General features: G+C 44.0%; 1 protein-coding gene across 1 annotated transcript in view; it reads left to right on the top strand.

The window, feature by feature from the left end:
- Window positions 1-22,578, top strand: part of tmprss3a (transmembrane serine protease 3a) — a 166,926-nt gene that overhangs the window by 78,720 nt on the left and 65,628 nt on the right. Inside the window, exons 4-5 of the mRNA XM_061724283.1 lie at window positions 10,144-10,257; window positions 12,889-13,005. Of these exons, the coding sequence (XP_061580267.1) occupies window positions 10,144-10,257; window positions 12,889-13,005 (231 nt within the window). The remainder of the gene's footprint in view (window positions 1-10,143; window positions 10,258-12,888; window positions 13,006-22,578) is intronic.

The raw sequence follows: 22,578 nt of genomic DNA, 5'->3' as shown, positions 1-22,578 counted from the left end.
GGCAGGGCTGCCCCTTGAGCCCTTCTCTCTTTGCCCTGTCACTTGAACCCCTGGCGCAAATGATACGACAGTCAGTTTGTGAGGAACATGGCTCATATTCTGGATTTAAGATCAATTGGTCCAAATCGGCACTTCTCCCTCTGAATAACTCTGCGAGATCCCTGCCTTTCCCTGCTGATATCCCCGTTGTCCAACACTTTAAATACCTTGGAATTAAAATCTTTCCCTCTCTATATCGCATAACTACATTTAATTTTCTGGAAATGCATAAAACTGTAAAAAGTGATATGGATAGGTGGGCTATCCTTCCTACCTCCCTCCAGGCCCAAATTGCTATTGTGAAGATGAATATTCTACGAAGAATTAATTTTATTGCCTCTACGATTCCACTGTGCCCTCCCTCGGATTACTGGAAGAAACTATATTCGGACATATCTCACTTTATCTGGAATAATAAATCCCCCAGACTTAAATTATCTACCTTACAGAGGAATAGAGAAGATGGTGGTTTAGCACTGCCTAATTTTAAATTCTACTTTTGGTCATTTGTGCTCCACCCTATTGTTACGTGAGGCGATCCTGCCACACCAGTTTCTTGGCGCAGGTTAGAGGAGAAAATGGTTCTACCTTGGCGCTTGGAAGATGTCCTTTTCTCTAATATCTCTGACAAACAAACCATGCTACGTTTTGGCCCCTTAATTTCGAATGTGATCCGAACATGGCGCTTGGTAGAAAAAGAGTGTAAGATCATCTGTAATTGGCATTCACTTTCCCCTCTGTTCAATAACAAAGGTCTCCTGATTGGAGGAATACCTATAAATCAATCACACTGGACCAATACAGGTATCCGGTATCTCAAAGACTTGTACACTGACACCGCTTTATGTTCCTTAGAAATAACTGGCTGCAAAGGGGCTTAACGTTGTTTGGTAGAAAATTGTTAATCAAAATGTAATCATTATCCGGGTTAATCTATCCAGCATACTCTCTTGCAATCCCACCAAGGATTATAAAATAAATTAATAGAATACATTTCAATTTAATATGGAAAAAATAAACATCATTATTAGGGATGCACCTATCCGATATTTGGTATCGATATTGAAAAAAACTCTAGACCGGGTATCGGTAACAATGGATCGATACATAGGAACAGATCTATTCAATTCTAATTCTATGTGTGCTCTGTGAGTGTCGTCACGCGCTAGTCACGTAATGTCAGCACGCTGTGCGGAATTCTACACTTTTCAAAATGGAGCGAGCTAAAGGATCTGCGATATGGAATTTTTTCACATTACCTCAGCCAGCACATGCGACTGCAACTTCAGTGTCAGTCAAGTCAGTGTTTCGAGAGGAGGTAGTAAAACGTTTTTACTTTTAAGTTTAACAGCACACTGGATGGATGAAAGCTTCGTGCCACACAGTGCAATTCTAAACACAACCTTTATCTTATTTCTAAAGATAAAGGAAGCTCTGAAAACCATAACAAACCATGGTTTACTATAGAACTTAGGAAATCCACTTTAAAGAAAAACAAGCTATATAAAAAGGTACTTACAAAGTCCTAGTCCTTTAAATTGTGCTACATACAAAAATTATAGGAATAAATACAACCACCTTATTAGAAATAAATAAATAAATGATCTATGGAAAATATTGAAAGAATTACTCAACAAAAAAAATCATTACTCCATCCCAGTCTACAATTCAGGATGGCGCATTAACAATAAAAGAGCCTACACAAATTGCTAATAAATTCAATGATTTCTTTATAAATGTGGGTCCCCGTCTTGCAAAACATATTGAAAATGTCCATGGTTCTCCTTCTAACTCTATAAATGAAGGTTATCCCTCTTTAAATAATTTTGAACCAATAAAGATATGGTCAATTCTCGCCAAATACAGTAAATTCCAATTGTCCCTGAACGCACGGTCCCTAAATCCACCTCCACACAACGAAACAATTCAATTCAATTTTATTTATATAGCGTCTAATACAACAGATGTTGTCTCTAGACGCTTTCCAGAGATCCAGAACATGAACATAAACATAAACATAAACATAAACATAAACATAAACCCCCGAGCAATTATTATATAAACAATGGCAGGTAAAAACTCCCTTAGTGGGAGAAAAGCCTTAAGCCAAACAGTGGCAAGGAAAAACTCCCCTTTAGGAGGGAAGAAACCTTGAGCAGGACCAGGCTCATAAGGGGGGACCCTCCTGCCGAAGGCCAGACTGGGGGAGTCAGGGACGTCGACAGCACACAGCAGGCAGGTGGAAGCAGCAGCGGGATGACCAGAGGTGGGGGGGGGGGGGGGCGTCAGCAGCACACAACAGTCATGTGGAAGCAGCAGCGGGATGACCACTATAAAACAATAACAACAACCCGCTGCACACGCGTTTGCGCGCGTGTGGACCCCGGGGCCGCCCCCCCCGCCTGCTCCGCGAGTGGCTGCGGTTCTGTCTAACTACCCAATGCCGGCAGATTTTGAGGCTGAAATCGGGACGTCCCTTCTATTTCTGAAAGGATCAGTCCTAGTCGGTTCTCGGCGCGGCTCCCGACCAGATCACGGATGAAAGCCCAATAATAATTAAAGCTGCAAGCAGCGATGAACGGGCCCTCGCACTCACGGCCACCGCCCCCCATAAGCATATCAGAAAAGACACCACCCACGACTTCCTATGTCAAAACCATTCAAAAGTTATAGCAGAAAAAAGGGACAACCAATCAGAAGAAGGGGCGGGGCTAATTCAGGCCAATGAAGGTCAAGGACTCCATACAGAATCTGATGACACCACCCACGACTCTCTATGTCAAACCATTCCAAAGTTATAGCAGAAAATCGGGACAACCAATCAGAAGAAGGGGCGGGGCTAATTCAGGCCAATGAAGGTCAAGGACTCCATACAGAATCTGATGACACCACCCACGACTCTCTATGTCAAACCATTCCAAAGTTATAGCAGAAAATCGGGACAACCAATCAGAAGAAGGGGCGGGGCAAATTAAGGCCAACGAAGCTTAAGAACTCATTACAGAGTCACATGACACCACTCACGACTTCCTATGTCAAACCATTCAAAAGTTATAGCAGAAAAAAGGGACAACCAATCAGAAGAAGGGGCGGGGCTAATTCAGGCCAATGAAGGTCAAGGACTCCATACAGAATCTGATGACCCCACCCACGACTCCCTATGTCAAACCATTCCAAAGTTATAGCAGAAAATCGGGACAACCAATCAGAAGAAGGGGCGGGGCTAATTAAGGCCAATGAAGCTTAAGGACTCATTACAGAGTCCCATGACACTACCCACGACTTCCTATGTCAAACCATTCAAAAGTTATGGCAGAGAATAGTATTCTAGGGGGCGCTGTTGAGCCGTTAGGCCACGCCCATTAATGCAAGCCATGAAATATCAAATGTATCGCCAGGCCTGGCTTACATGCAAAATTTGGTGACTTTTGGAGAACTATCAAATATGGACCAATCAGATGAAGGGGGAAGCGCGCTTTTTGGCATCTAGCGTCGCCACGGTAACACTTTTGAAAGAGAAAAGTAATGCGCGTAGTCGCAAGATGGAGAAGCACATTTTGAGGTATAACACACCTGGGTGCACGTTACGGTTCGGGCCGTATTAATTGCCGAAGGAATGGCATAAATTGCGCCAAAATTACACAATTAATTCAAAATGGCTGACTTCCTGTTCGGCTTCGGCCATGGCTCCAAGAGACTTTTCTTTAAGTTGTGACATGATACAGGTGTGTACCGATTTTCGGGCATGTAGGTCAAACCGTATTGTGGGGCTTGAGGCACAAAGTTTTCCGGGGGGCGCTGTTGAGCCATTTTGCCACGCCCATTAATGCAAACCATGAAATATCAAATTTAACGCCAGGCCTGCCTTGCATGCGAAATTTGGTGACTTTTGGGGAACTATCAAATATGGACCAATCAGATGAAGGGGGGCGCGCCTTATGGCGTCTAGCGTCGCCACGGTAACACTTTTGAAAGAGAAAAGTAATGCGGGTAGTCACAGGATGGAGACGCACATTTTGATGTATAACACATCTGGGTTCACGATACGGTTCGGGCCGTATTAATTCTCGAAGGAATGGCATATATTGCTCCAAAATTACGCGATTAATTCAGAATGTTCAAAATGGTCGACTTCCTGTTTGGTTTCGGCCATGGCGCCAAGAGACTTTTCTTCAAGTAGCGACATTATACAGATGTGTACCGATTTTCGTTCATGTACGTCAAACCGTATTATGGGGCGTGAGGCGCAAAGTTTTTTCTGTCTGAACCAATCAGATGAAGCGTGGGCGCGCTTTTTGGCATCTAGCGTCGCCAAGGTAACGCTTTTGAAAGAGAAAAGTAATGCGTGGTATCGGAGGATGGAGAAGCACATTTTGATGTATAACACACTTGGGGGCACGTTACGGTTCGGGCCGTATTAACTGCCGAAGGAATGGCATAAATTGCGCCAAAATGACACGATTAATTCAAAATGGCCGACATCCTGTTCGGTTTCGGGCATGAGGCCAAGAGACTTTTCTTTAAGTTGCCACATGATACAGGTGTGTACCGATTTTCGTGCATGTACGTCAAACCGTATCGTGGGGCTTGAGGCACAAAGTTTTCAAGGGGGCGCTGTTGAGCCATTTTGCCACGCCCATGAATGCAAACCATTAAATATCAAATTTTTCGCCAGGCCTGGCTTGCGTGCAACATTTGGTGACTTTTTGGGCACGTTTAGGGGGGCAAAAAGGCCTTCCTTTTGTCAGAACAATAAGAAGAAGAAGAAAAAAAAGAATTAAAGCTGCAAGCAGCGATGAACGGGCCCTCGCACTCACGGCCACCGCCCCCCATAAGCATATCAGAAAAGACACCACCCACGACTTCCTATGTCAAACCATTCAAAAGTTATAGCAGAAAAAAGGGACAACCAATCAGAAGAAGGGGCGGGGCTAATTCAGGCCAATGAAGGTCAAGGACTCCATACAGAATGTGATGACACCACCCACGACTCTCTATGTCAAACCATTCAAAAGTTATAGCAGAAAAAAGGGACAACCACTCAGAAGAAGGGGCGGGGCTAATTCAGGCCAATGAAGGTCAAGGACTCCATACAGAATGTGATGACACCACCCACGACTCTCTATGTCAGACCATTCCAAAGTTATAGCAGAAAATCGGGACAACCAATCAGAAGAAGGGGCGGGGCTAATTAAGGCCAACGAAGCTTAAGGACTCATTACAGAGTCCCATGACATCACCCACGACTTCCTATGTCAAACCATTCAAAAGTTATAGCAGAAAAAAGGGACAACCAATCAGAAGAAGGGGCGGGGCTAATTCAGGCCAACGAAGGTCAACGACTCCATAAAGAATCTGATGACCGCACCCACGACTCCCTATGTCAAACCATTCCAAAGTTATAGCAGAAAATTGGGACAACCAATCAGAAGAAGGGGCGGGGCTAATTAAGGCCAACGAAGCTTAAGAACTCAGTACAATGTTCCATGACACCACCCACGACTTCCTATGTCAAACCATTCAAAAGTTATGGCAGATAAAAGTATTCTAGGGGGCGCTGTTGAGCCGTTAGGCCACGCCCATTAATGCAAACCATGAAATATCAAATTTATCGCCAAGTCTGGCTTGCATGCAAAATTTGGTGACTTTTGGAGAACTATCAAATATGGACCAATCACATGAAGGGGGGGCGCGCCTTTTGGCGTCTAGCGTCGCCACGGTAACACTTTTGAAAGAGAAAAGTAATGCGTGGTGTCGCAGGATGTAGACGCACATTTTGATGTATAAACACACCTGGGTGCACGTTACGGTTCGGGCTGAATTAACTGCCGAAGGAATGGCATAAATTTCGCCAAAATGACACAATTTATTCAAAATGGCCGACATCCTGTTCGGTTTCGGCCATGGCTCCAAGAGACTTTTCTTTAAGTTGTGCCATGATACAGGTGTGTAGCGATTTTCGTGCATGTACGTCAAACCGTATTGTGGGGCTTGAGGCACAAAGTTTTCCGGGGGGCGCTGTTGAGCCATTTTGCCACGCCCATTAATGCAAACCATGAAATATCAAATTTATCGCCAGGCCTGGCTTGCATGCCAAATTTGGTGCCTTTTGGGGAACTATCAAATATGGACCAATCAGATGAAGGGGGGGTGCGCTTGTTGGCGTCTAGCGTCGCCACGGTAACACTTTCGAAAGAGAAAAGTAATGCGTGTGGTCGCAGGAGGAAGTCGCACATTTTGATGTATAATACACCTGGGTGCACGTTACGGTTCGGGCTGAATTAACTGCCGAAGGAATGGCATAAATTTCGCCAAAATGACACGATTAATTCAAAAATGGCCGACTTCCTGTTCGGTTTCGGGCATGACGGCAAGAGACTTTTCTTTAAGTTGTCCCATGATACAGGTGTGTACCGATTTTCGTGCATGTACGTCAAACCGTATCGTGGGGCTTGAGGCACAAAGTTTTCAAGGGGGCGCTGTTGAGCCATTTTGCCACGCCCATTAATGCAAACCATGACATATCAAATTTTTCGCCAGGCCTGACTTGGGTGCAAAATTTGGTGACTTTTTGGGCATGTTAAGGGGGCCAAAAAGGCCATCACTTTGTCAGAAGAAAAATAATAATAATAATTAAAGCTGCAAGCAGCGATGAACGGGCCCTCGCACTCACGGCCACCGCCCCCCATAAGCATATCAGAGACACCAAAAAAGACACGACCCACGACTTCCTATGTCAAACCATTCAAAAGTTATTGCAGAAAATCGGGACAACCAATCAGAAGCAGGGGCGGGGCTAATTAAGGCCAACGAAGCTTAAGAACTCATTACAGAGTCCCATGACACCACCCACAACTTCCTATGTCAAACCATTCAAAAGTTATGGCTGATAAAAGTATTCTAGGGGGCGCTGTTGAGCTGTTAGGCCACGCCCATTAATGTAAACCATGAAATATCAAATTTATCGCCAGGCCTGGCTTGCATGCAAAATTTGGTGACTTTTGGAGAACTATCAAATATGGACCAATCAGATGAAGGGGGCCGCGCCTTTTGGCGTCTAGTGTCGCCACGGTAACACTTCTGAAAGAGAAAAGTAATGCGTGGTGTCGCAGGATGGAGACGCACATTTTGATGTATAACACACCTGGGTTCACGTTACGGTTCGGCCCGTATTAATTGCCGAAGGAATGGCATAAATTGCGCCAAAATTACACAATTAATTCAAAATGGCCGATTCCTGTTCGGTTTCGGCCATGGCGCCAAGAGACTTTTCTTTAAGTTGTGACATGATACAGGTGTGTACCGATTTTCGTGCATGTACGTCAAACCGTATTGTGGGGCTTGAGGCACAAAGTTTTCCGGGGGGCGCTGTTGAGCCATTTTGCCACGCCCATTAATACAAACCATGAAATATCAAATTTATCGCCAGGCCTGCCTTGCATGCAAAATTTGGTGACTTTTGGGGAACTATCAAATATGGACCAATCAGATGAAGGGGGGCCGCGCCTTTTGGCGTCTAGCGTCGCCACGGTAACACTTTTGAAAGAGAAAAGTAATGCGCGTAGTCGCAGGATGGAGAAGCACATTTTGATGTATAACACATCTGGGTTCACGATACGGTTCGGGCCGTATTAATTCTCGAAGGAATGGCATATATTGCTCCAAAATTACGCGATTAATTCAGAATGTTCAAAATGGCGACTTCCTGTTCGGTTTCGTCCATGGCACCAAGAGACTTTTCTTTAAGTTGCGACATGATACAGGTGTGTACCGATTTTCGTTCACTGTACGTTCAAACCGTATTGTGGGGCTTGAGGCGCAAAGTTTTTTCTATCTGAACCGATCAGATGAAGGGTGGGCGCACTTTTTGGCGTCTAACGTCGCCACGGTAACGCTTTTGAAAGAGAAAAGTAATGCGTGTAGTCGCAGGATGGAGACGCACATTTTGATGTATAACACACCTGGGTGCACGTTACGGTTCGGGCCGTATTAACTGCCGAAGGAAGGCATCAATTTCGCCAAAATGACGCGATTAATTCAAAATGGCCGACTTCCTGTTCGGTTTTCTCGACATGACGCCCCAGAGACTTTTCTTTTAAGTTGTGTACTGATACAGGTGTGTACCGATTTTCGTGCATGTACGACAAACCGCATTGTGGGGCTTGAGGCACAAAGTTTTCAAGGGGGCGCTGTTGAGCCATTTTGCCACGCCCATTAATGCAAACCGTTAAATATCAAATTTTTCGCCAGACCTGGCTTGCATGCAAAATTTGGTGACTTTTTGGGCACGTTTAGGGGGGCAAAAAGGCCTTCCTTTTGTCAGAACAATAAGAAGAAGAAGAAGAAGAATAATTCCTGCAATTACAATAGGGCCTTCGCACTGCAAGTGCTCGGGCCCTAATAATAATAATAATAAAAATTCCTGCAAATACAATAGGGCCTTCGCACTGCAAGTGCTCGGGCCCTAATAATTCCTACAGATACAATAGGGCCTTCGCACTGAAGGTGCTCGGGCCCTAATTAAAGCTGCAAGCAGCGATGAACGGGCCCTCGCACCCTTGTGCACGTTCAGGCTGCAGTGGAAGCTTGTATGACTTGCATTTAGATTATTCAGGCCTGGACATTTAGCGGATGACACCACCCACGACTCTTTATATCAAACCATTCAAAAGTTATGGCAGAAAGTAGGAAGTATGACATATCGACCAATCAGAAGAAGGGGCGGGGCTAATTTGCACCAATTAAGTTGAAGGAGTCAAAACCGAGTCCGATGACACCACTCACGACTCTGTATGTCATACCATTTAAAAGCTATGGCAGAAAATAGGATCTATCAAATATCGACCAATCAGAAGAAGGGCCAGGGCAAATTCAAGGGCCAGGGCAAATTCATACCAATGAAGGTCAAGTACTCAAAACCGAGTCAGATGACACCACCCACGACTCTCTATGCCAAACCATTCAAAACATATGCCAGAAAATAGGGACTATCAAATATTGACCAATCAGAAGAAGGGGCGGGGCTAACTCAGGCCAATGAAGGTCAAGGACTCAATACCGAGTCCGATGACACCACCTACATGTCTTTATCACAACCCGTTCAAAAGTTATGGCAGAGAAAAGTTTTCTAGGGGGCGCTGTTGAGCCATTAGGCCACGCTCATTAATGTAAACTATGAAATATCATATTTATCACCAGGCCTGGCTTACATGCAAAATTTGGTGACTTTTGGGGAACTATCAAATATGGACCAATCAGATGAAGGGGGGTGCGCACTTTTTGGCGTCTAGCGTCCCCACGTTAACACTTTTGAAAGAGAAAAGTAATGCGCGTCGTCGCAGGAGATGCATATTTTGATGTATAACACACCTGGGTGCACTTTACGGTTCGGGTCGTATTAACTGCCGGGTGTGTAGTGATTTTCGTGCATGTACGTCAAACCGTATTGTGGGGCTTGAGGCACAAAGTTTTTTCTCTATGGACCAATCAGATGAAGGCGGGGCTCGCTTTTTGGCGTCTAGCGTCGCCACGGTAACGCTTTTGACCGAGAAAACACACCTGGGTGCACTTTACGGTTCGGGCCGTATTAACTGCCGAAGGAATGGCATAAATTGCGCCAAAATTACACGATTAATTCAAAATGGCCGACTTCCTGTTGGGTTTCGGCCATGGCGCCAAGAGACTTTTCTTGTTGCAACATGATACAGGTGTGTACTGATTTTCGTGCATGTACGTTAAACCGTATTGTGGGGCTTAAGGCACAACTTTTTCTAGGGGGCGCTGTTGAGCCATTAGGCCACGCCCATTAATGCAAAACATTTAATATCAAATTATTCGCCAGGCCTGGCTTGTGTGCAAAATTTGGTGACTTTTGGCGCAAAAAAGGCCCTCCTTTCGTCGGAAAAAAAAAGAAAGAAAAAAAAAGAAGGAAAATTCCTACAGATACAATAGGGCCTTCGCACTGTTAGTGCTCGGGCCCTAATAATAAACACTACAGATACAATAGGGTCCTCACACCCTCAGTGCTCGGGCCCTAAGCAGAGAGCAGAGGTCAAACTTGTCAGATTTAAACATTTTGTTTCCTCTCATGATTTTCTTCAACAGACGATGATCTGGACAAAAGTTGGAGGACTCGACTTATTGCCCATCGCTTCGAACTGCTTGTGGTTTCCTGCCTCGTTTCCTCGGTCGCCGTCATTTTCAGCATCGGTCTTGGTGGTGAGGAGTTCACTTCATCTCTTAACCGTTTCTTCTTTATACACAACAAAAAGTTAACAAGTACCCTTTTTACCATCAGCTTTCTCATCAGCCAACTTTCCGGTAGACATTCAGGAGCAGAAATGCTACGTTTCTGAATGTACTGAAAGGAAATCCTTTCAGTTCAGTCAGAAACATGGGTAATCCCATACTATCTAAATAACTAAATAATATAATATGTGCAATAATATAATATGTGCAATATCTGCCAATCTAACAGTCTACCTCACAACACTCCACCTGCTTTTTCTGCACTGTTTCTTCTTTCAACCAACTGTATATACTGTTCATATTCTGTGGTTATACATATTATATATGTATCTTTTTGTATTTTTTATATATTTTTTATTTCTGACTTTTCAGTCTTTTTACCCCTCCCCTGCATGTGTGTGCTAAGTGTACTGCTGACAACAAAAGAAGTTTCCCCACTGAGGGAGAAAAGAAAGGATATCTTATCTGATTTTTAAAGAATGTATTTGAGGGGCACGGTGGTGCAGCTGGTAGTGCAGCCGTCTCACAGCAAGAAAGTCCTGGGTTCAATTCCCGCCAGGGACACTGTGGGCGCTGAATGCGTGTTAAGTTCCGCCATGACTTCAGCGCTCAAACCCTGGATGGGGTTGGTGAAAGGGCCTTTCTGTGTGGAGTTTGCATGTTCTCCCCGTGTTCCCTTACTCACATTAGCTACCCTCACAAAAACATGCAGCAGTCCTGGGCTATACACTGCCCTCTCTGACCAGAAAAGAAGCGGCCTGTTCAGGTTAAGAAGGAGAGGGAAAGATGTAGCGTGAGATTGACAGATCAGTGCAGCGTCCGCAGTTATGCGGTCGGTGTACCGGACCGTTGTGGTGAAGGAAGAGCTGAGTTGAAAGGATTTACCGGTCAAACTACTACCAACCCTCACCTACAGTATGGTCATGAACTTTGGGTAATGAAACGATAAGATCGATAAAATCGCGGATACAAGCGGCCGGGATGAGTTTCCTCCGCAGGGTGGCTAGATGCTTCCTTAGATGCTCCCGGTCACTCGGGAGGAGGTCGGAGGAAGACCCAGGACACGCTGGAGTGTCTCGGGTGAGGGAAGTCTGGGCATCTCTGTTGAGGCTGCTGCTCCCGCGACCCGGTTCCGGATAAGCGGTGGAAAATGGAAGTTAGTGGACATCAAGGCCTTAAGACAGGGGTGCTCAATACGTCGATCGGGATCTACCAGTCGTTCGCAAAGGTATTATTGGTAGATCGCGTGACATTAAAAAAATTGACGTCAACCTATCATCCATCCCGTCTTTTGATTAATATACAGGGCAGCCAATCAGATGACATCTGAATTTTGTCTGAGGTCATAGGTCGCTGCGCATGAGCAAACAACTGCGCTAAGTGCTAACTAACTAGCAAGCTTGTCAGCGAGTTACGGCCAGTTTTCAGCCTTTGGTTTTTTCTAGGGCTGAAACGATTCCTCGAATAATTCGAGTAATTCAATTACAAAAAATGATAGAGGAATTTTCTCTGCCTCGAGGAATCGTTTAATTTCACCAGCTCAAATCCTCGTATTACGCCCGGACTACATTTAATGCGACACAACGCGCTGACGCTGCGCCATACATCCATGCGCTGCACACGTTAAAGGGGGAAGAAAGAGGCGGCGGATGTTTGTTTTGTAACATGCCGTGCTCAGGCAGTCTGCAATGGCCCAGACGGGAGACACATGTAGTTAAGTGTTTAACTTTTGTTTTTAATCCACGCTATATTCTTCTGGTCCGTTTCCTATGTTCCCCCTCTAAAGCCAAAATTATTGTTCCGCGTTAAATCGACGCAGAGCCTACGCCGCTCTCCGGCGAGGGCGGAGAGTGCCAGTCCGGCTGGCGGTGCTGCGCTGCCGTGCAGGCTCTCCACGGCTACGCCGTAGCCTACGGCGTAGGGTACGCAGCGACGCGTTCAATTGAAACACGTGGGAAAAACACCTAACCTTTTATGTTATGTGTGTTATCAGGTGTAATGGCATTTTTAGGTTAGAAATAAGAACATTTCTTGGTAAGATCCTTAGTTTTTTGAGTGAACATAGTTAATTGTGTTGTGTTGTGCAATATTGGCTCATGCGATATAAAGAATCCTCAATATATTTATAAATAAATATGTGTTTTGCATTTTTTGTAGTAGGTGGTAGATCATTTTGACTTGATCATTTTATAAGTAGCTCTTATGCTGAAAAAGTGTGAGCACCCCTGCCTTAAGACATACCTGAAGTTTAGTTTTGGTTCTGTTTCATCTGGCTTCATAGACAAATACAGCTGCCTATCATCAGTATAACTTGTTAGTTACTATGACAGTGATTACCTGTTAGAGGACAAACCCTGCATCGGTCGTTGACGGTTACCGTAGCGATGGTCACCTGTTACAGGGTAAACCCTGCAGAGATCTATGACAGTTCCCTTAATGATGCTCGCCTATTAGTTGCCTATTAGTTGCCATAACAATGGTCGTCTGTTTGCGGGTAAACCTCTAACAGAGGTATTTCTGAAAAAAACTTTTCTACTTTGAGAGCTCCTCAAATCTTTTTCCAATGACTACACCTACTTCCTGTTTTGTCTCCACCTCCAGTGGGTCTCAGCTGCGTGGGGAAGTTCCGCTGTGGTTCATCTTCTCAGTGTGTGGGCAGACCAGCTCGATGTGATGGAGTCGTGCACTGCGACAACCAGGAGGACGAACTCGGCTGTGGTGAGAAACTCACATAAACACGAAGATCACACCTCCAAACCCCACCCACATCCCTGACAAAATCTGACAGAAATGCTTTTCTAGCTGCATCTTCATTTTTCCAGTTTCTGTCAAACCCATAGTTTCGAAAAGTTTTGGTTTTGACAGCGGTTGATTCAACATTCAGACGTCCCGACTTGCAGGGTCATGCTTGGAGTAGACAGGTTTTGTCTCCATAGACTTAAGTCTTACAGCAAGTGATTCCAAAGAGGAGTACCTTCAAGTTCCACCTCCGTGGCTGGATTCATGAAATCACAATTTAACTTGAAGGTTTCAAGATCACATAAAGATGATGCCGTTGTCTTCTCATGTATTCTCTGTCTTCAATTCTTAATATATTGTATATTATGTGTCGGACCCCAGGAAGAATAGCTGCAGTTTTGCTGCAGCTAATGGGGATCCAAATAAAACTATAAACTATAATTCTGGTCCTCCGGGTCCGCTATCCTGCATGTCTTAGATGTTTCCCTGCTTCAGCCCACCCTGATTGTGTCATTAACAGACTCGTGCAGACCTTGATGACAAGCTGAGGATGATCATCGAATCAGGTGTGTTAGAGCAGGGAAACAGGACACTGGATCTTGAGGATCAGAATTGAAGACCCCTGTCATAGATTGTAAAAGATAGTGGACAAAGCGTTAAGTCACATTTATCAAGGGCGGTCATGGAGCATCTTTTTCTTCAAAGTGAGGGCGGCAAAGTTTCTTACCACTATATATATATATATATATATATATATATATATATATATATATATATATATATATATATATATATATATATATATATATATATATATTATTCTCAATAGAACATAAAAAAAACATGAAATACGTTGAAACTGAAGCATCTTTTGTTTCTGTAAAGTTGAAGTTTGAGGAGAGGAATGTTGTCTGGTGCAGGATTCTAGCTGCTCAACAGTCCTGGACCTTTGTTGCGCCTGGACATTGGCTTAATGACACATCCAGCAAGAATCTCGATTCTTGATTCTTGCTGGGTTTTTGGTTTCATGATGCTCCAGATGTTTTCTGCTGGTGAAAGGTCTGGTCGCAGGTAGAACAGCCCAGCACATTGACTCTTCTCATGGGAAATCATGCTTTTGGGATGGATGCAGTATCTGGTTCAGCATCTTCATACTGAAATATATGAGACCTTCTTGAATGTAATCCCGGACCATCCGATATGCTTCTGAACTAAGCTGACAAAAGGCTGGATGGTTCCTCTCCTCTGTAGTCTGCAGGGACACGGCCTCCATGGTTTCAAGAAGAACTTCAAATTATGGTGAACTCCCATGATGCATTCTGCAACCCTGACTGAAAAACTTTGAATAGATAATTTGTATACAAATGGTCAGATAACTGACTTGCAACTACCTTTTCCAGAATTTTAGATACAAATGAAAGGTTGCTCATAAAGTCTTCACTACTGAGAGCTGCAGGAATGCACAACTCAACAGAGTTTGTCAGCCTGGCTACAGTGCTGAACAGAAAACGTGGGTTATTTTTATTATCCTCTATCAATGATGAATAGCTAGCTGTTCTAGCTTTGCAACTGGCTTTTTTATATACTATTCTATTTCTATTTCTATACTATTTATATACATCCGCTGCTAATGTAAAACGCAAAAAACAAAGGGAAACGCACAACGAGCACACAAGCCTTGGAGATCTGTAAGAGAAAAAACAAAAAAAACAAATGAGAGCAGGCAGAGACATAAGCAGCGACCATTTCAGGTCCCTGAGACTGAATCAAAGATAGGCTACTGCGATTATCTGTCCCCCAAAACTGCGGAATGAGCATGTAGGTGAGTGAGCAGGTGTGTATGTCTATGTCATTGTGTGTGTGTAAAGCCAAAACGATGCTCTACCTGAACTGTAACTATAGTGGAGGAGAGAGGGCACAACCCCGCCACCTGAGAGACCAGAAGCCGACAAGGAAGAAACCTGAACCCAGGCCACCAGCAGCCACACGGAGGACCAAAAGAGGGCAGGAGGAAACCAGCCCCCAGCAAGCCCCGCCCCCTCCCAGCGGCGACAGAGGGAAGCCCTTGCAGGGCCTCCATGTCCACGGGAGGAGGCAGCCAGGAAACCCATGGTGATAGATCAGGACCCAGCCGAGCACGAGCCACCCGACATAGGCTGATCATGCGGCCAGGAGGACCACACCCTCCAGGCCAACGAGCCCCACCCGGCGAGAGGCCAGCTTGCCCGGAGAGACGGGGCCACCTTGACCGTCGACGCGGAAGGGCCGGCACCCACCCCAAAGAAAGCAGGCCCCCAGAGCCAAAGGAGCGCCCAGCTACAAGGGCAGCGGGGGAAATCGGAGACGGGCAGAGGGACAACGGAAGGCCCCAGACCCAGGCATACCCATTCATCCATCTATCCATCCATCCATTTTCTATTCTCTATTCCATTTTCTATTTTCTATTCCTGGTTTTTCTATGTGTGCGTGAGTCATGTAGGGGAGGGGGGGGGGGGGGGGGGGGGGGGGTGGGCAGGAGGAGAGGAGGCCGTAGCCAGAAGGCAGTAGGCGCCCACGCTCCCCGCTGGCCACCCCAGGTCGACGGGGGCCAGGCCCTCCGAGCTGGGCCAGGGCCCCACCGCACCACAGGAGCGCCCCCCCGGCGCCGCTGGAGCCCCCAGGCGGAGGGGGAGATGGCACAACATCCTACCATTCACACTAACGACAGAAAACATAGAAACCTGGGAATGACTCCCCCTGCCACCGCATCCGCCCGCACACCCCCCGGCCAGGGGAGGCCCGCCCCCACGGCCCCCACCCAGGTCACCCAGTCTAAAATGCATAGACATAATATGCATAGTATGGGGCACGCTGGAATTCTGTAATTGAGCCATGTGGATAAATCTTCACATATCTCCATCCAGAACTTCCTTACCGGTGTACAAAACCACAAAGCATGCATATAATTATCAGGGGTGTTCTCTGTGCACTGTGAACAGATATTAGAGGTGACAAAACCCATCTGGAACATCTTTTGTCCTGTATAGTGTGTTCTGTAAAGAACTTTGTACTGTATAAGTTGTAAGTTTGGATTCTTGGTCATAGTGAAAGTATTTAAACATATTTGTGACCAAAATATTTGGTTAGTGTTAAGAGAAAGGTCAGCCTCTCATTTTGAAATCGTTATCTATTGTGGACATTAACCTGTAGAGTTTCGATAGTAATTTTGAGGTGTTTAGATTAAAGGGGACCTATTATGAAAAACAGGTTTTTTCTTGCTTTAACATATATAAAGTGGTCTCCCCTCAGCCTGCCAACTCAGAGAAGGAGGAAAGCAACCAGATTCTGCAGTGTCTGTACAGCCGCTCGGATGAGCCGTCCAGTGTGATGTGGATCTACGAGCCGTTCAGATTCTGCTCCCTTTCGTTACGTAACGAAAATGCGATTTACATAGTTTGGCCTCTGATGTGTGAAACCAACCCCACAACTAACTCCGCCGGCCAGAGTTTCTTCGTAGCGGTGTGTCGCGTCAGTCAGGCAGCCAATCAGCACAGTGCCTCATTATCATAGCCCCGCCCACTCAGAATCCTGCATAGATAATGAGGTTAAAGACTGGCATCCTAAAGACATGGCTCAGAGGCTGAATTTCTAATTTATTTAGCAAAAACAATCAAAAGCTTGTTTTTAAGACATTCAAGGCCTGTTTAAAATAGGTATTAGATGCCATAATAGGTCCCCTTTAAGTAACTCTATTATCTTAGCGGGAAGTTGCAGATCCAGTTGGTTGAGTTTATATTTTTTACTTATTATGGACTTAAAGCAGCACTATGTAACTTTTCCACCTTAATATCATATTTTCACTGTGAGTCACTGTGACGGTACATCAACTTCCAACAGGTTTAATGACACCTCTGTCATGGTCTGAGGGGTCTGTATCGCCTTCACTGGCACTATGTAACTTGAAGGTGCGTGGTAGGAACCCTGCCACACTAAAAAACTACACATTTTTACGGCATTGACTGCTTTACGGCATACGTCACTTCCCCCTCCTTCCCAATTCGTAGTCGAGACGAAAATGGGCGGGGCGTGGTGGAGCGCAGAGCTCAGCAGAAGCTGGTAACCCGTTGCTGTATTGTAGCTGCCACAGCTACATAACAGACGTGGGGAAAAGATCGCTAATGGTTTAACTTTTCACCGCTTTCCTGCTTGGAGGCAGAACCACGGAGACCAAGTATCTGAGATAACAAAGAGTCGTCGGCTCGGTTGGATCGCGGCTGTAACGACCAAACATAACCTTCCACACAGTATCACAAACAAACACTCACACAGACCGTTTTTTTTTTCCTCCCTAAACCTCAAGCCTTCTATTTTATTTTGATATATAATTTACTGTCCTTAATTTTTAACTGCATTTTATAATAATAATAATAATAATAATAATAATAATAATAATAATAATAATAATAATAATAATGATAATAATAATAATACATTTTATTTGTCGGATCAAAACACGGGTTTTATTCCACACTTCTCCAGCTAAACGCAGTTGCTGGCCAGCTCTCTGCGGTGCGATTAACCCCAATCTTCAGATAAAACTAGTTTGTTGAGGAAAGGATATTAACTCTATTTGTAGCTGCAGAGGAAAAAAATTATGTCACGAGGAAAACAAAAATATTGCTCACGCCTCGGAGCCTCTTCAGCATGATATAGCAGTAAAAAAAAAAGAAAAGATAAGTAAGAGTGATACAAAACATGTACTGTATGTTGTACTATTATACAAATTTAAACAAATTGAAACACATGGCGAGTCAAACATTTACCAAAGCAGCTGCCGAACACTCCTAAACAAGGTAGCCTAAGACGTGGGTTGTGCAGAACTGCGGCAGTAAATCCTCATCGGAGCTCCACTCTTTGATAGGGATTTCATATGAACCCAAACCGTTAATAATCATTATTTTCTCCATATACTGCTCCATGGCTTCCTTGTTTAAGGTATCCCGGTAAATTCCAGTTAATTTCCAGCAGTTTAACATCTTTTTTTTTGCGTTCCGTCTGTTCACTTGGTGAAACAGAAAAGTAGTTTTGAGAGTCCGTCCCGTCTTCATTCGCTATCAAAACAAATGCACGCGACGGGACAGGATTTTTCCGGCAGTACGCGCTGGTGCTCATGGGAAACGTAGTGTTCTTTCTGGTAAAGCACTACCGCTTTTGTCCAAAGGAGCCGCCAAACTCAACAAAAGCTGAAAGTTACATTGTGCTGCTTTAAGTTGTTGGTATTCTAAAAAAAATGTTACTGCTAATTCCATTTTGAACAGTGTTAAAAGGTACAAAATGTCCACTTATGATTATATGTTGTAGACACTTTATTCCTTGGTCTCTCCATTGAGTGAAGTTCACCATCTTTTTATAATTTTTCAGGATGTCTGGGTTGTTCCATATGGGTGTGCGATCACATGGAAAAAGTGAGACTTTGGCTACTTTAAGAAAGTCCCACCAGGCTGTCAGAGTTGAGCTAATATTAATGCTTTTAAAGCATTTATGATGTTTAATGTTTTGACTGATAAATGGTAAATCTGAGATTTCCAAATCATTGCAAAACACTTGTTCTGAATCCAGCCATTGACTATCTAGTGAGTGATTTTTGCACCATTTTAAGATATACTGTAACTTATTAAATATATAGTCTGTAAGGTTGGAGAGCTAGCAAGATTTGAAAGTGGCACCTCCTCTAAGCCCCTCCCCCTCCTGTCAGCACTCCGTCCAAAGCCACGCCCCCACAAACTTTGGGGAACGCTCATTCGCAGGAGTCGAGTTTTCCAGAACATTTAGGACAGCACATTTTCAACAGAACTACCCCATGTATCATTCACCTGTAAGCAAGGCCGGTTTTAGGGGGGGGCAGGGGTGGGCTGTGCCCACCCAAACGTGCATCCTGCCCACCCAATCAAAGTTATGGGGATCCTTTATTTTTTATAATTTTATAAATCTAAAAAAATATCACAGAATATCTGTACCGTTTCTGATTGGGTGGGCACTGCGCATCATTTTTAGATACAACAATGAACGCATACCGCAAAAGTTGTGTCTCAGCGGAGGGACCCGACGTCCCAGCAAAATGAGCACAACAGAGAAGTTCAGAACAGCACACAGAGCACACACTGAAGGCTGATTTATGGTTCCGCGTTACACCAACGCAGAATGGTAAGCTTCGCCGCGTACCCTACGCCGTAGGCTACACCGTACCCTGCGGCGTAGCCGTGGCTCCAGAGCCTGCAAAGCACCGCAGCGCACCACCACCCACACCAGCACTCTCCGCCCTCGCCGGGATGGAGACGCCTCCATCCCCACGGACCCCCACACTGGGGAGGTGGTATTTTTGGCCGCGTTTTCTCGTTTTCTGCACCATTCTTCAAGCAAACGTGACTCGAGTGTGTGAAGTTTTCTGGCAAAATTTTCGACGTGACGAGTGCGCACATGGGACAGAGGAGGGCGTGGGCGGGACTTAAAATGAAGGCATCTGATTGGTTCTTTCCCCCGTGCCAATCCTCTGGTCTTCTGACCAATCCGTGCCATTCGGTGCGCAAAAAACAGATTGGTCAGAGTTTTTACAGGATTAAAGCTGTCAGAGAGGTTGGATTTATTTTAGTGATGCACCGAAATGAAAATTTGTGGCCGAAACCGAAACCGAAAATAATAATAAACACTTGGCCGAATACCGAACAATACCGAACATGGTTCTTCAGCAGTTTTTCATTTATTTTGCCAATTTTTTCACCATTGCATAAATCAAATAAATTTGATTTAGGCATGCTTTTCAAAGAAAAAAATCTTTTACAAAATTACAAGGTAGAAAATATTTATTGAACATAAAAAAATTAAAAATTTTTAATTTCCCAGCATTATGTTGTTTTGGTTCCACCTCCTGGTGAATGTTAGGTAAAATTCTTATGGGGTTAGTTTTTGGTTGGCCAACGATTTATTACGGGAGCGGCCAGTCTATTAGGTAAAATTCTTATGGGGTTAGTTTTTGGTTGGCCAACGATTTATGTAGTGCGCAACGTTACGGGACGGAGCGGCCAGTCTATTACCTTATTTTACAACGCCGTTATTAATTGTTCGGTTTTTTTCCCCACTTATTCCACCGAACACCGAAAGTGTTTTTTTGCCATTTTCGGCCGAACAATTTCGGTTACCGAACAATCGGTGCATCACAAATTTTTTTTTTCCTTTTTCTGAACACATTATTCACTGGCTACTCTAGGGATGGAAGGACCATTTCACCCAGTATAACAATAAATGTTTTTGAATACGATTACAGACTATACCTTTAACTAAGAAATAATACTGGAAGTCTAAACTTCCACAGTCTCTGGATTTTTGTAATGTCTTTAAGCTAATATGTGGTGTTTTATTTTTCCACAGACATTTTGACAGATAATTTAATCCAGTGACTTAAACCAAGTGGAAGGGGGTTTGAAGGGTATCATTGAAAAAAGATAATTTATTTTTGGTAAAACCATCATTTTGATGGTGACAATTCTCCCCATGAGTGAAATGGGAAGAGAGTTCCATCGGGTAAGATCATCCTCTATTTTTCTTAAGATCTGAACATAATTTAATTTTGGGGAGATGTTTCTGCCTAGATATCTAATGTTTTCTGATTGTAATTTAGTAGTGGCTGTATTCTGGAAATTGAAGTTGATGCACAAAACTGTGGATTTGGACCAGTTGATAGCGTAGTCAGACAGAAATGAAAATCAATCTATGAGTGCAATTGTCTGCGATAGTGAGGTTTTGTGAGTTCTGGAGGAAGAGTAGTACATCATCATCATAAAGACTTATCTTGTGATCTAATGTTTTGCATTGTATGCCTTTAATATTTTGGTTTTGCTTAATAGTAGCTGCTAAGGGCTCAATAAATATTGCATCTAAATATGAGTGAAGCACATCTTCAGTGTTACTTACAAGGATATCAACATCTGGAGAGGTGAAACCGAGGTCACTGGCCTCAACTACTTCACTATGTTCCACTGTGGTGAGATGAGCGATGTCCTCCCTAAATTTAGCAATAGCTTCATCGGATAAACATCTGCTACCTCCTATTTTACACTTTAACGTTGACAAGGTTAAATGTAAACGTTAATAAATAGTGGTCAGACAAGGACGAAATCGAGGGTATGATTACAACGGTGTGTCGGTTTGTTTACTTTTTGTGAAATGCCCATTGATTCTAGAACAGAATTAAAAGCTAACTTAACAGTATTGATGTCAACAACCGTAAGACACTGGACAACGGCTATGTGGAACCACAACACTTCAAATGACACTTGATACAACTCATGACAACATCCTGAATCTGAACAATCTGAACAAAAACAAGCATCTGAGTAAGACAAAAATTATGATATTTGGTAACAGAAAAATAAATCACCAAGCACAGATACAGATAGAGGGGGTTGAGATAGAAAGAGTACTAGAAATTAAATTCCTCGGGGTGATAATAAATGACAGGATTTGCTGGAAGTCTCACATCAAATACATCTGCACTAAAATATCTCAAAGCATTTCTGTAATGACCAAAGCAAGGCACTTTTTAGATAACAAATCACTCCACACTCTGTTCTGTTCACTGGTCTTACTTATTTAAACTACTGCATAGAGGTGTGGGGCAATACATACAAAAGTTCACTAGAGCCACTATTCATACTGCAGAAAAGCCATAAGAATAATTCACAAGGTCGGTTATCTTGAACACACCAATCCATTATTTGTAAAGTCTAAAATGACAAATATGTATGATATGGTAGAATTCCAAATAGCACAATTTCCATACAAAGCCAGGAACAATTTATTACCAAATCACTTACAGAAACTGTTTCATGAAAGAGATGGAGGGTATGATTTAAGGGAAACATTAAATTTCAAGATTCAGCAATATCGAACTAAAATGAAAAGATTCTGCATAACACATAATGGAGTAATATATATATATATATATATATATATATATATATATATATATATATATATATATATATATATATATATATATATATATATATATATATATATATATATATATATATATTGGGACCATTGGGACTATTGGGACCATCACAGGAGCCGGAACAGACCGGGGCTGGTGCCGACGTCGTCTTCCCTGGGGCTGAACACACCTGGGCCCCCCTCGAGCCAGGCGTGTTCACCAGAAGGGGGGAAGAGGCTGGGGTGCGTCCGAGACCACCTCAGGAACAGAGTGAGGTGTGTGCAGGACCCCCACAAGAACAGGAACAGGCTGGGGCTGGCGCCAACGTCGTCTCCCCTGGGGTTGAACACACCTGGGCCCCCCTCGAGCCAGGCGTGTTCAACACGGCACATGTTCTTCGCCGACTCCCGGCAGAAGAACTCAAGCAGACTCAAGAAACTACAGGAACGATGGACAAAAATGATAGCTATGAGATGTTTATATTAAATAAAAATGGTAATGGAGAAAGAGAGGCAGGGAAAAGGAGAGGAGAAGAAGGGTGAGAGGCATGTCGGTGCCCCCCTGCAGCATAAGCCTATAGCAGC

The sequence above is a fragment of the Cololabis saira genome, chromosome 6 (genome assembly GCF_033807715.1).
Source record: "Cololabis saira isolate AMF1-May2022 chromosome 6, fColSai1.1, whole genome shotgun sequence".
NCBI lineage: Eukaryota > Metazoa > Chordata > Actinopteri > Beloniformes > Belonidae > Cololabis > Cololabis saira.
The sequence above is the reverse complement of the archived record's forward strand: the minus strand, read 5'-3'. Positions and strand labels throughout refer to the sequence as shown.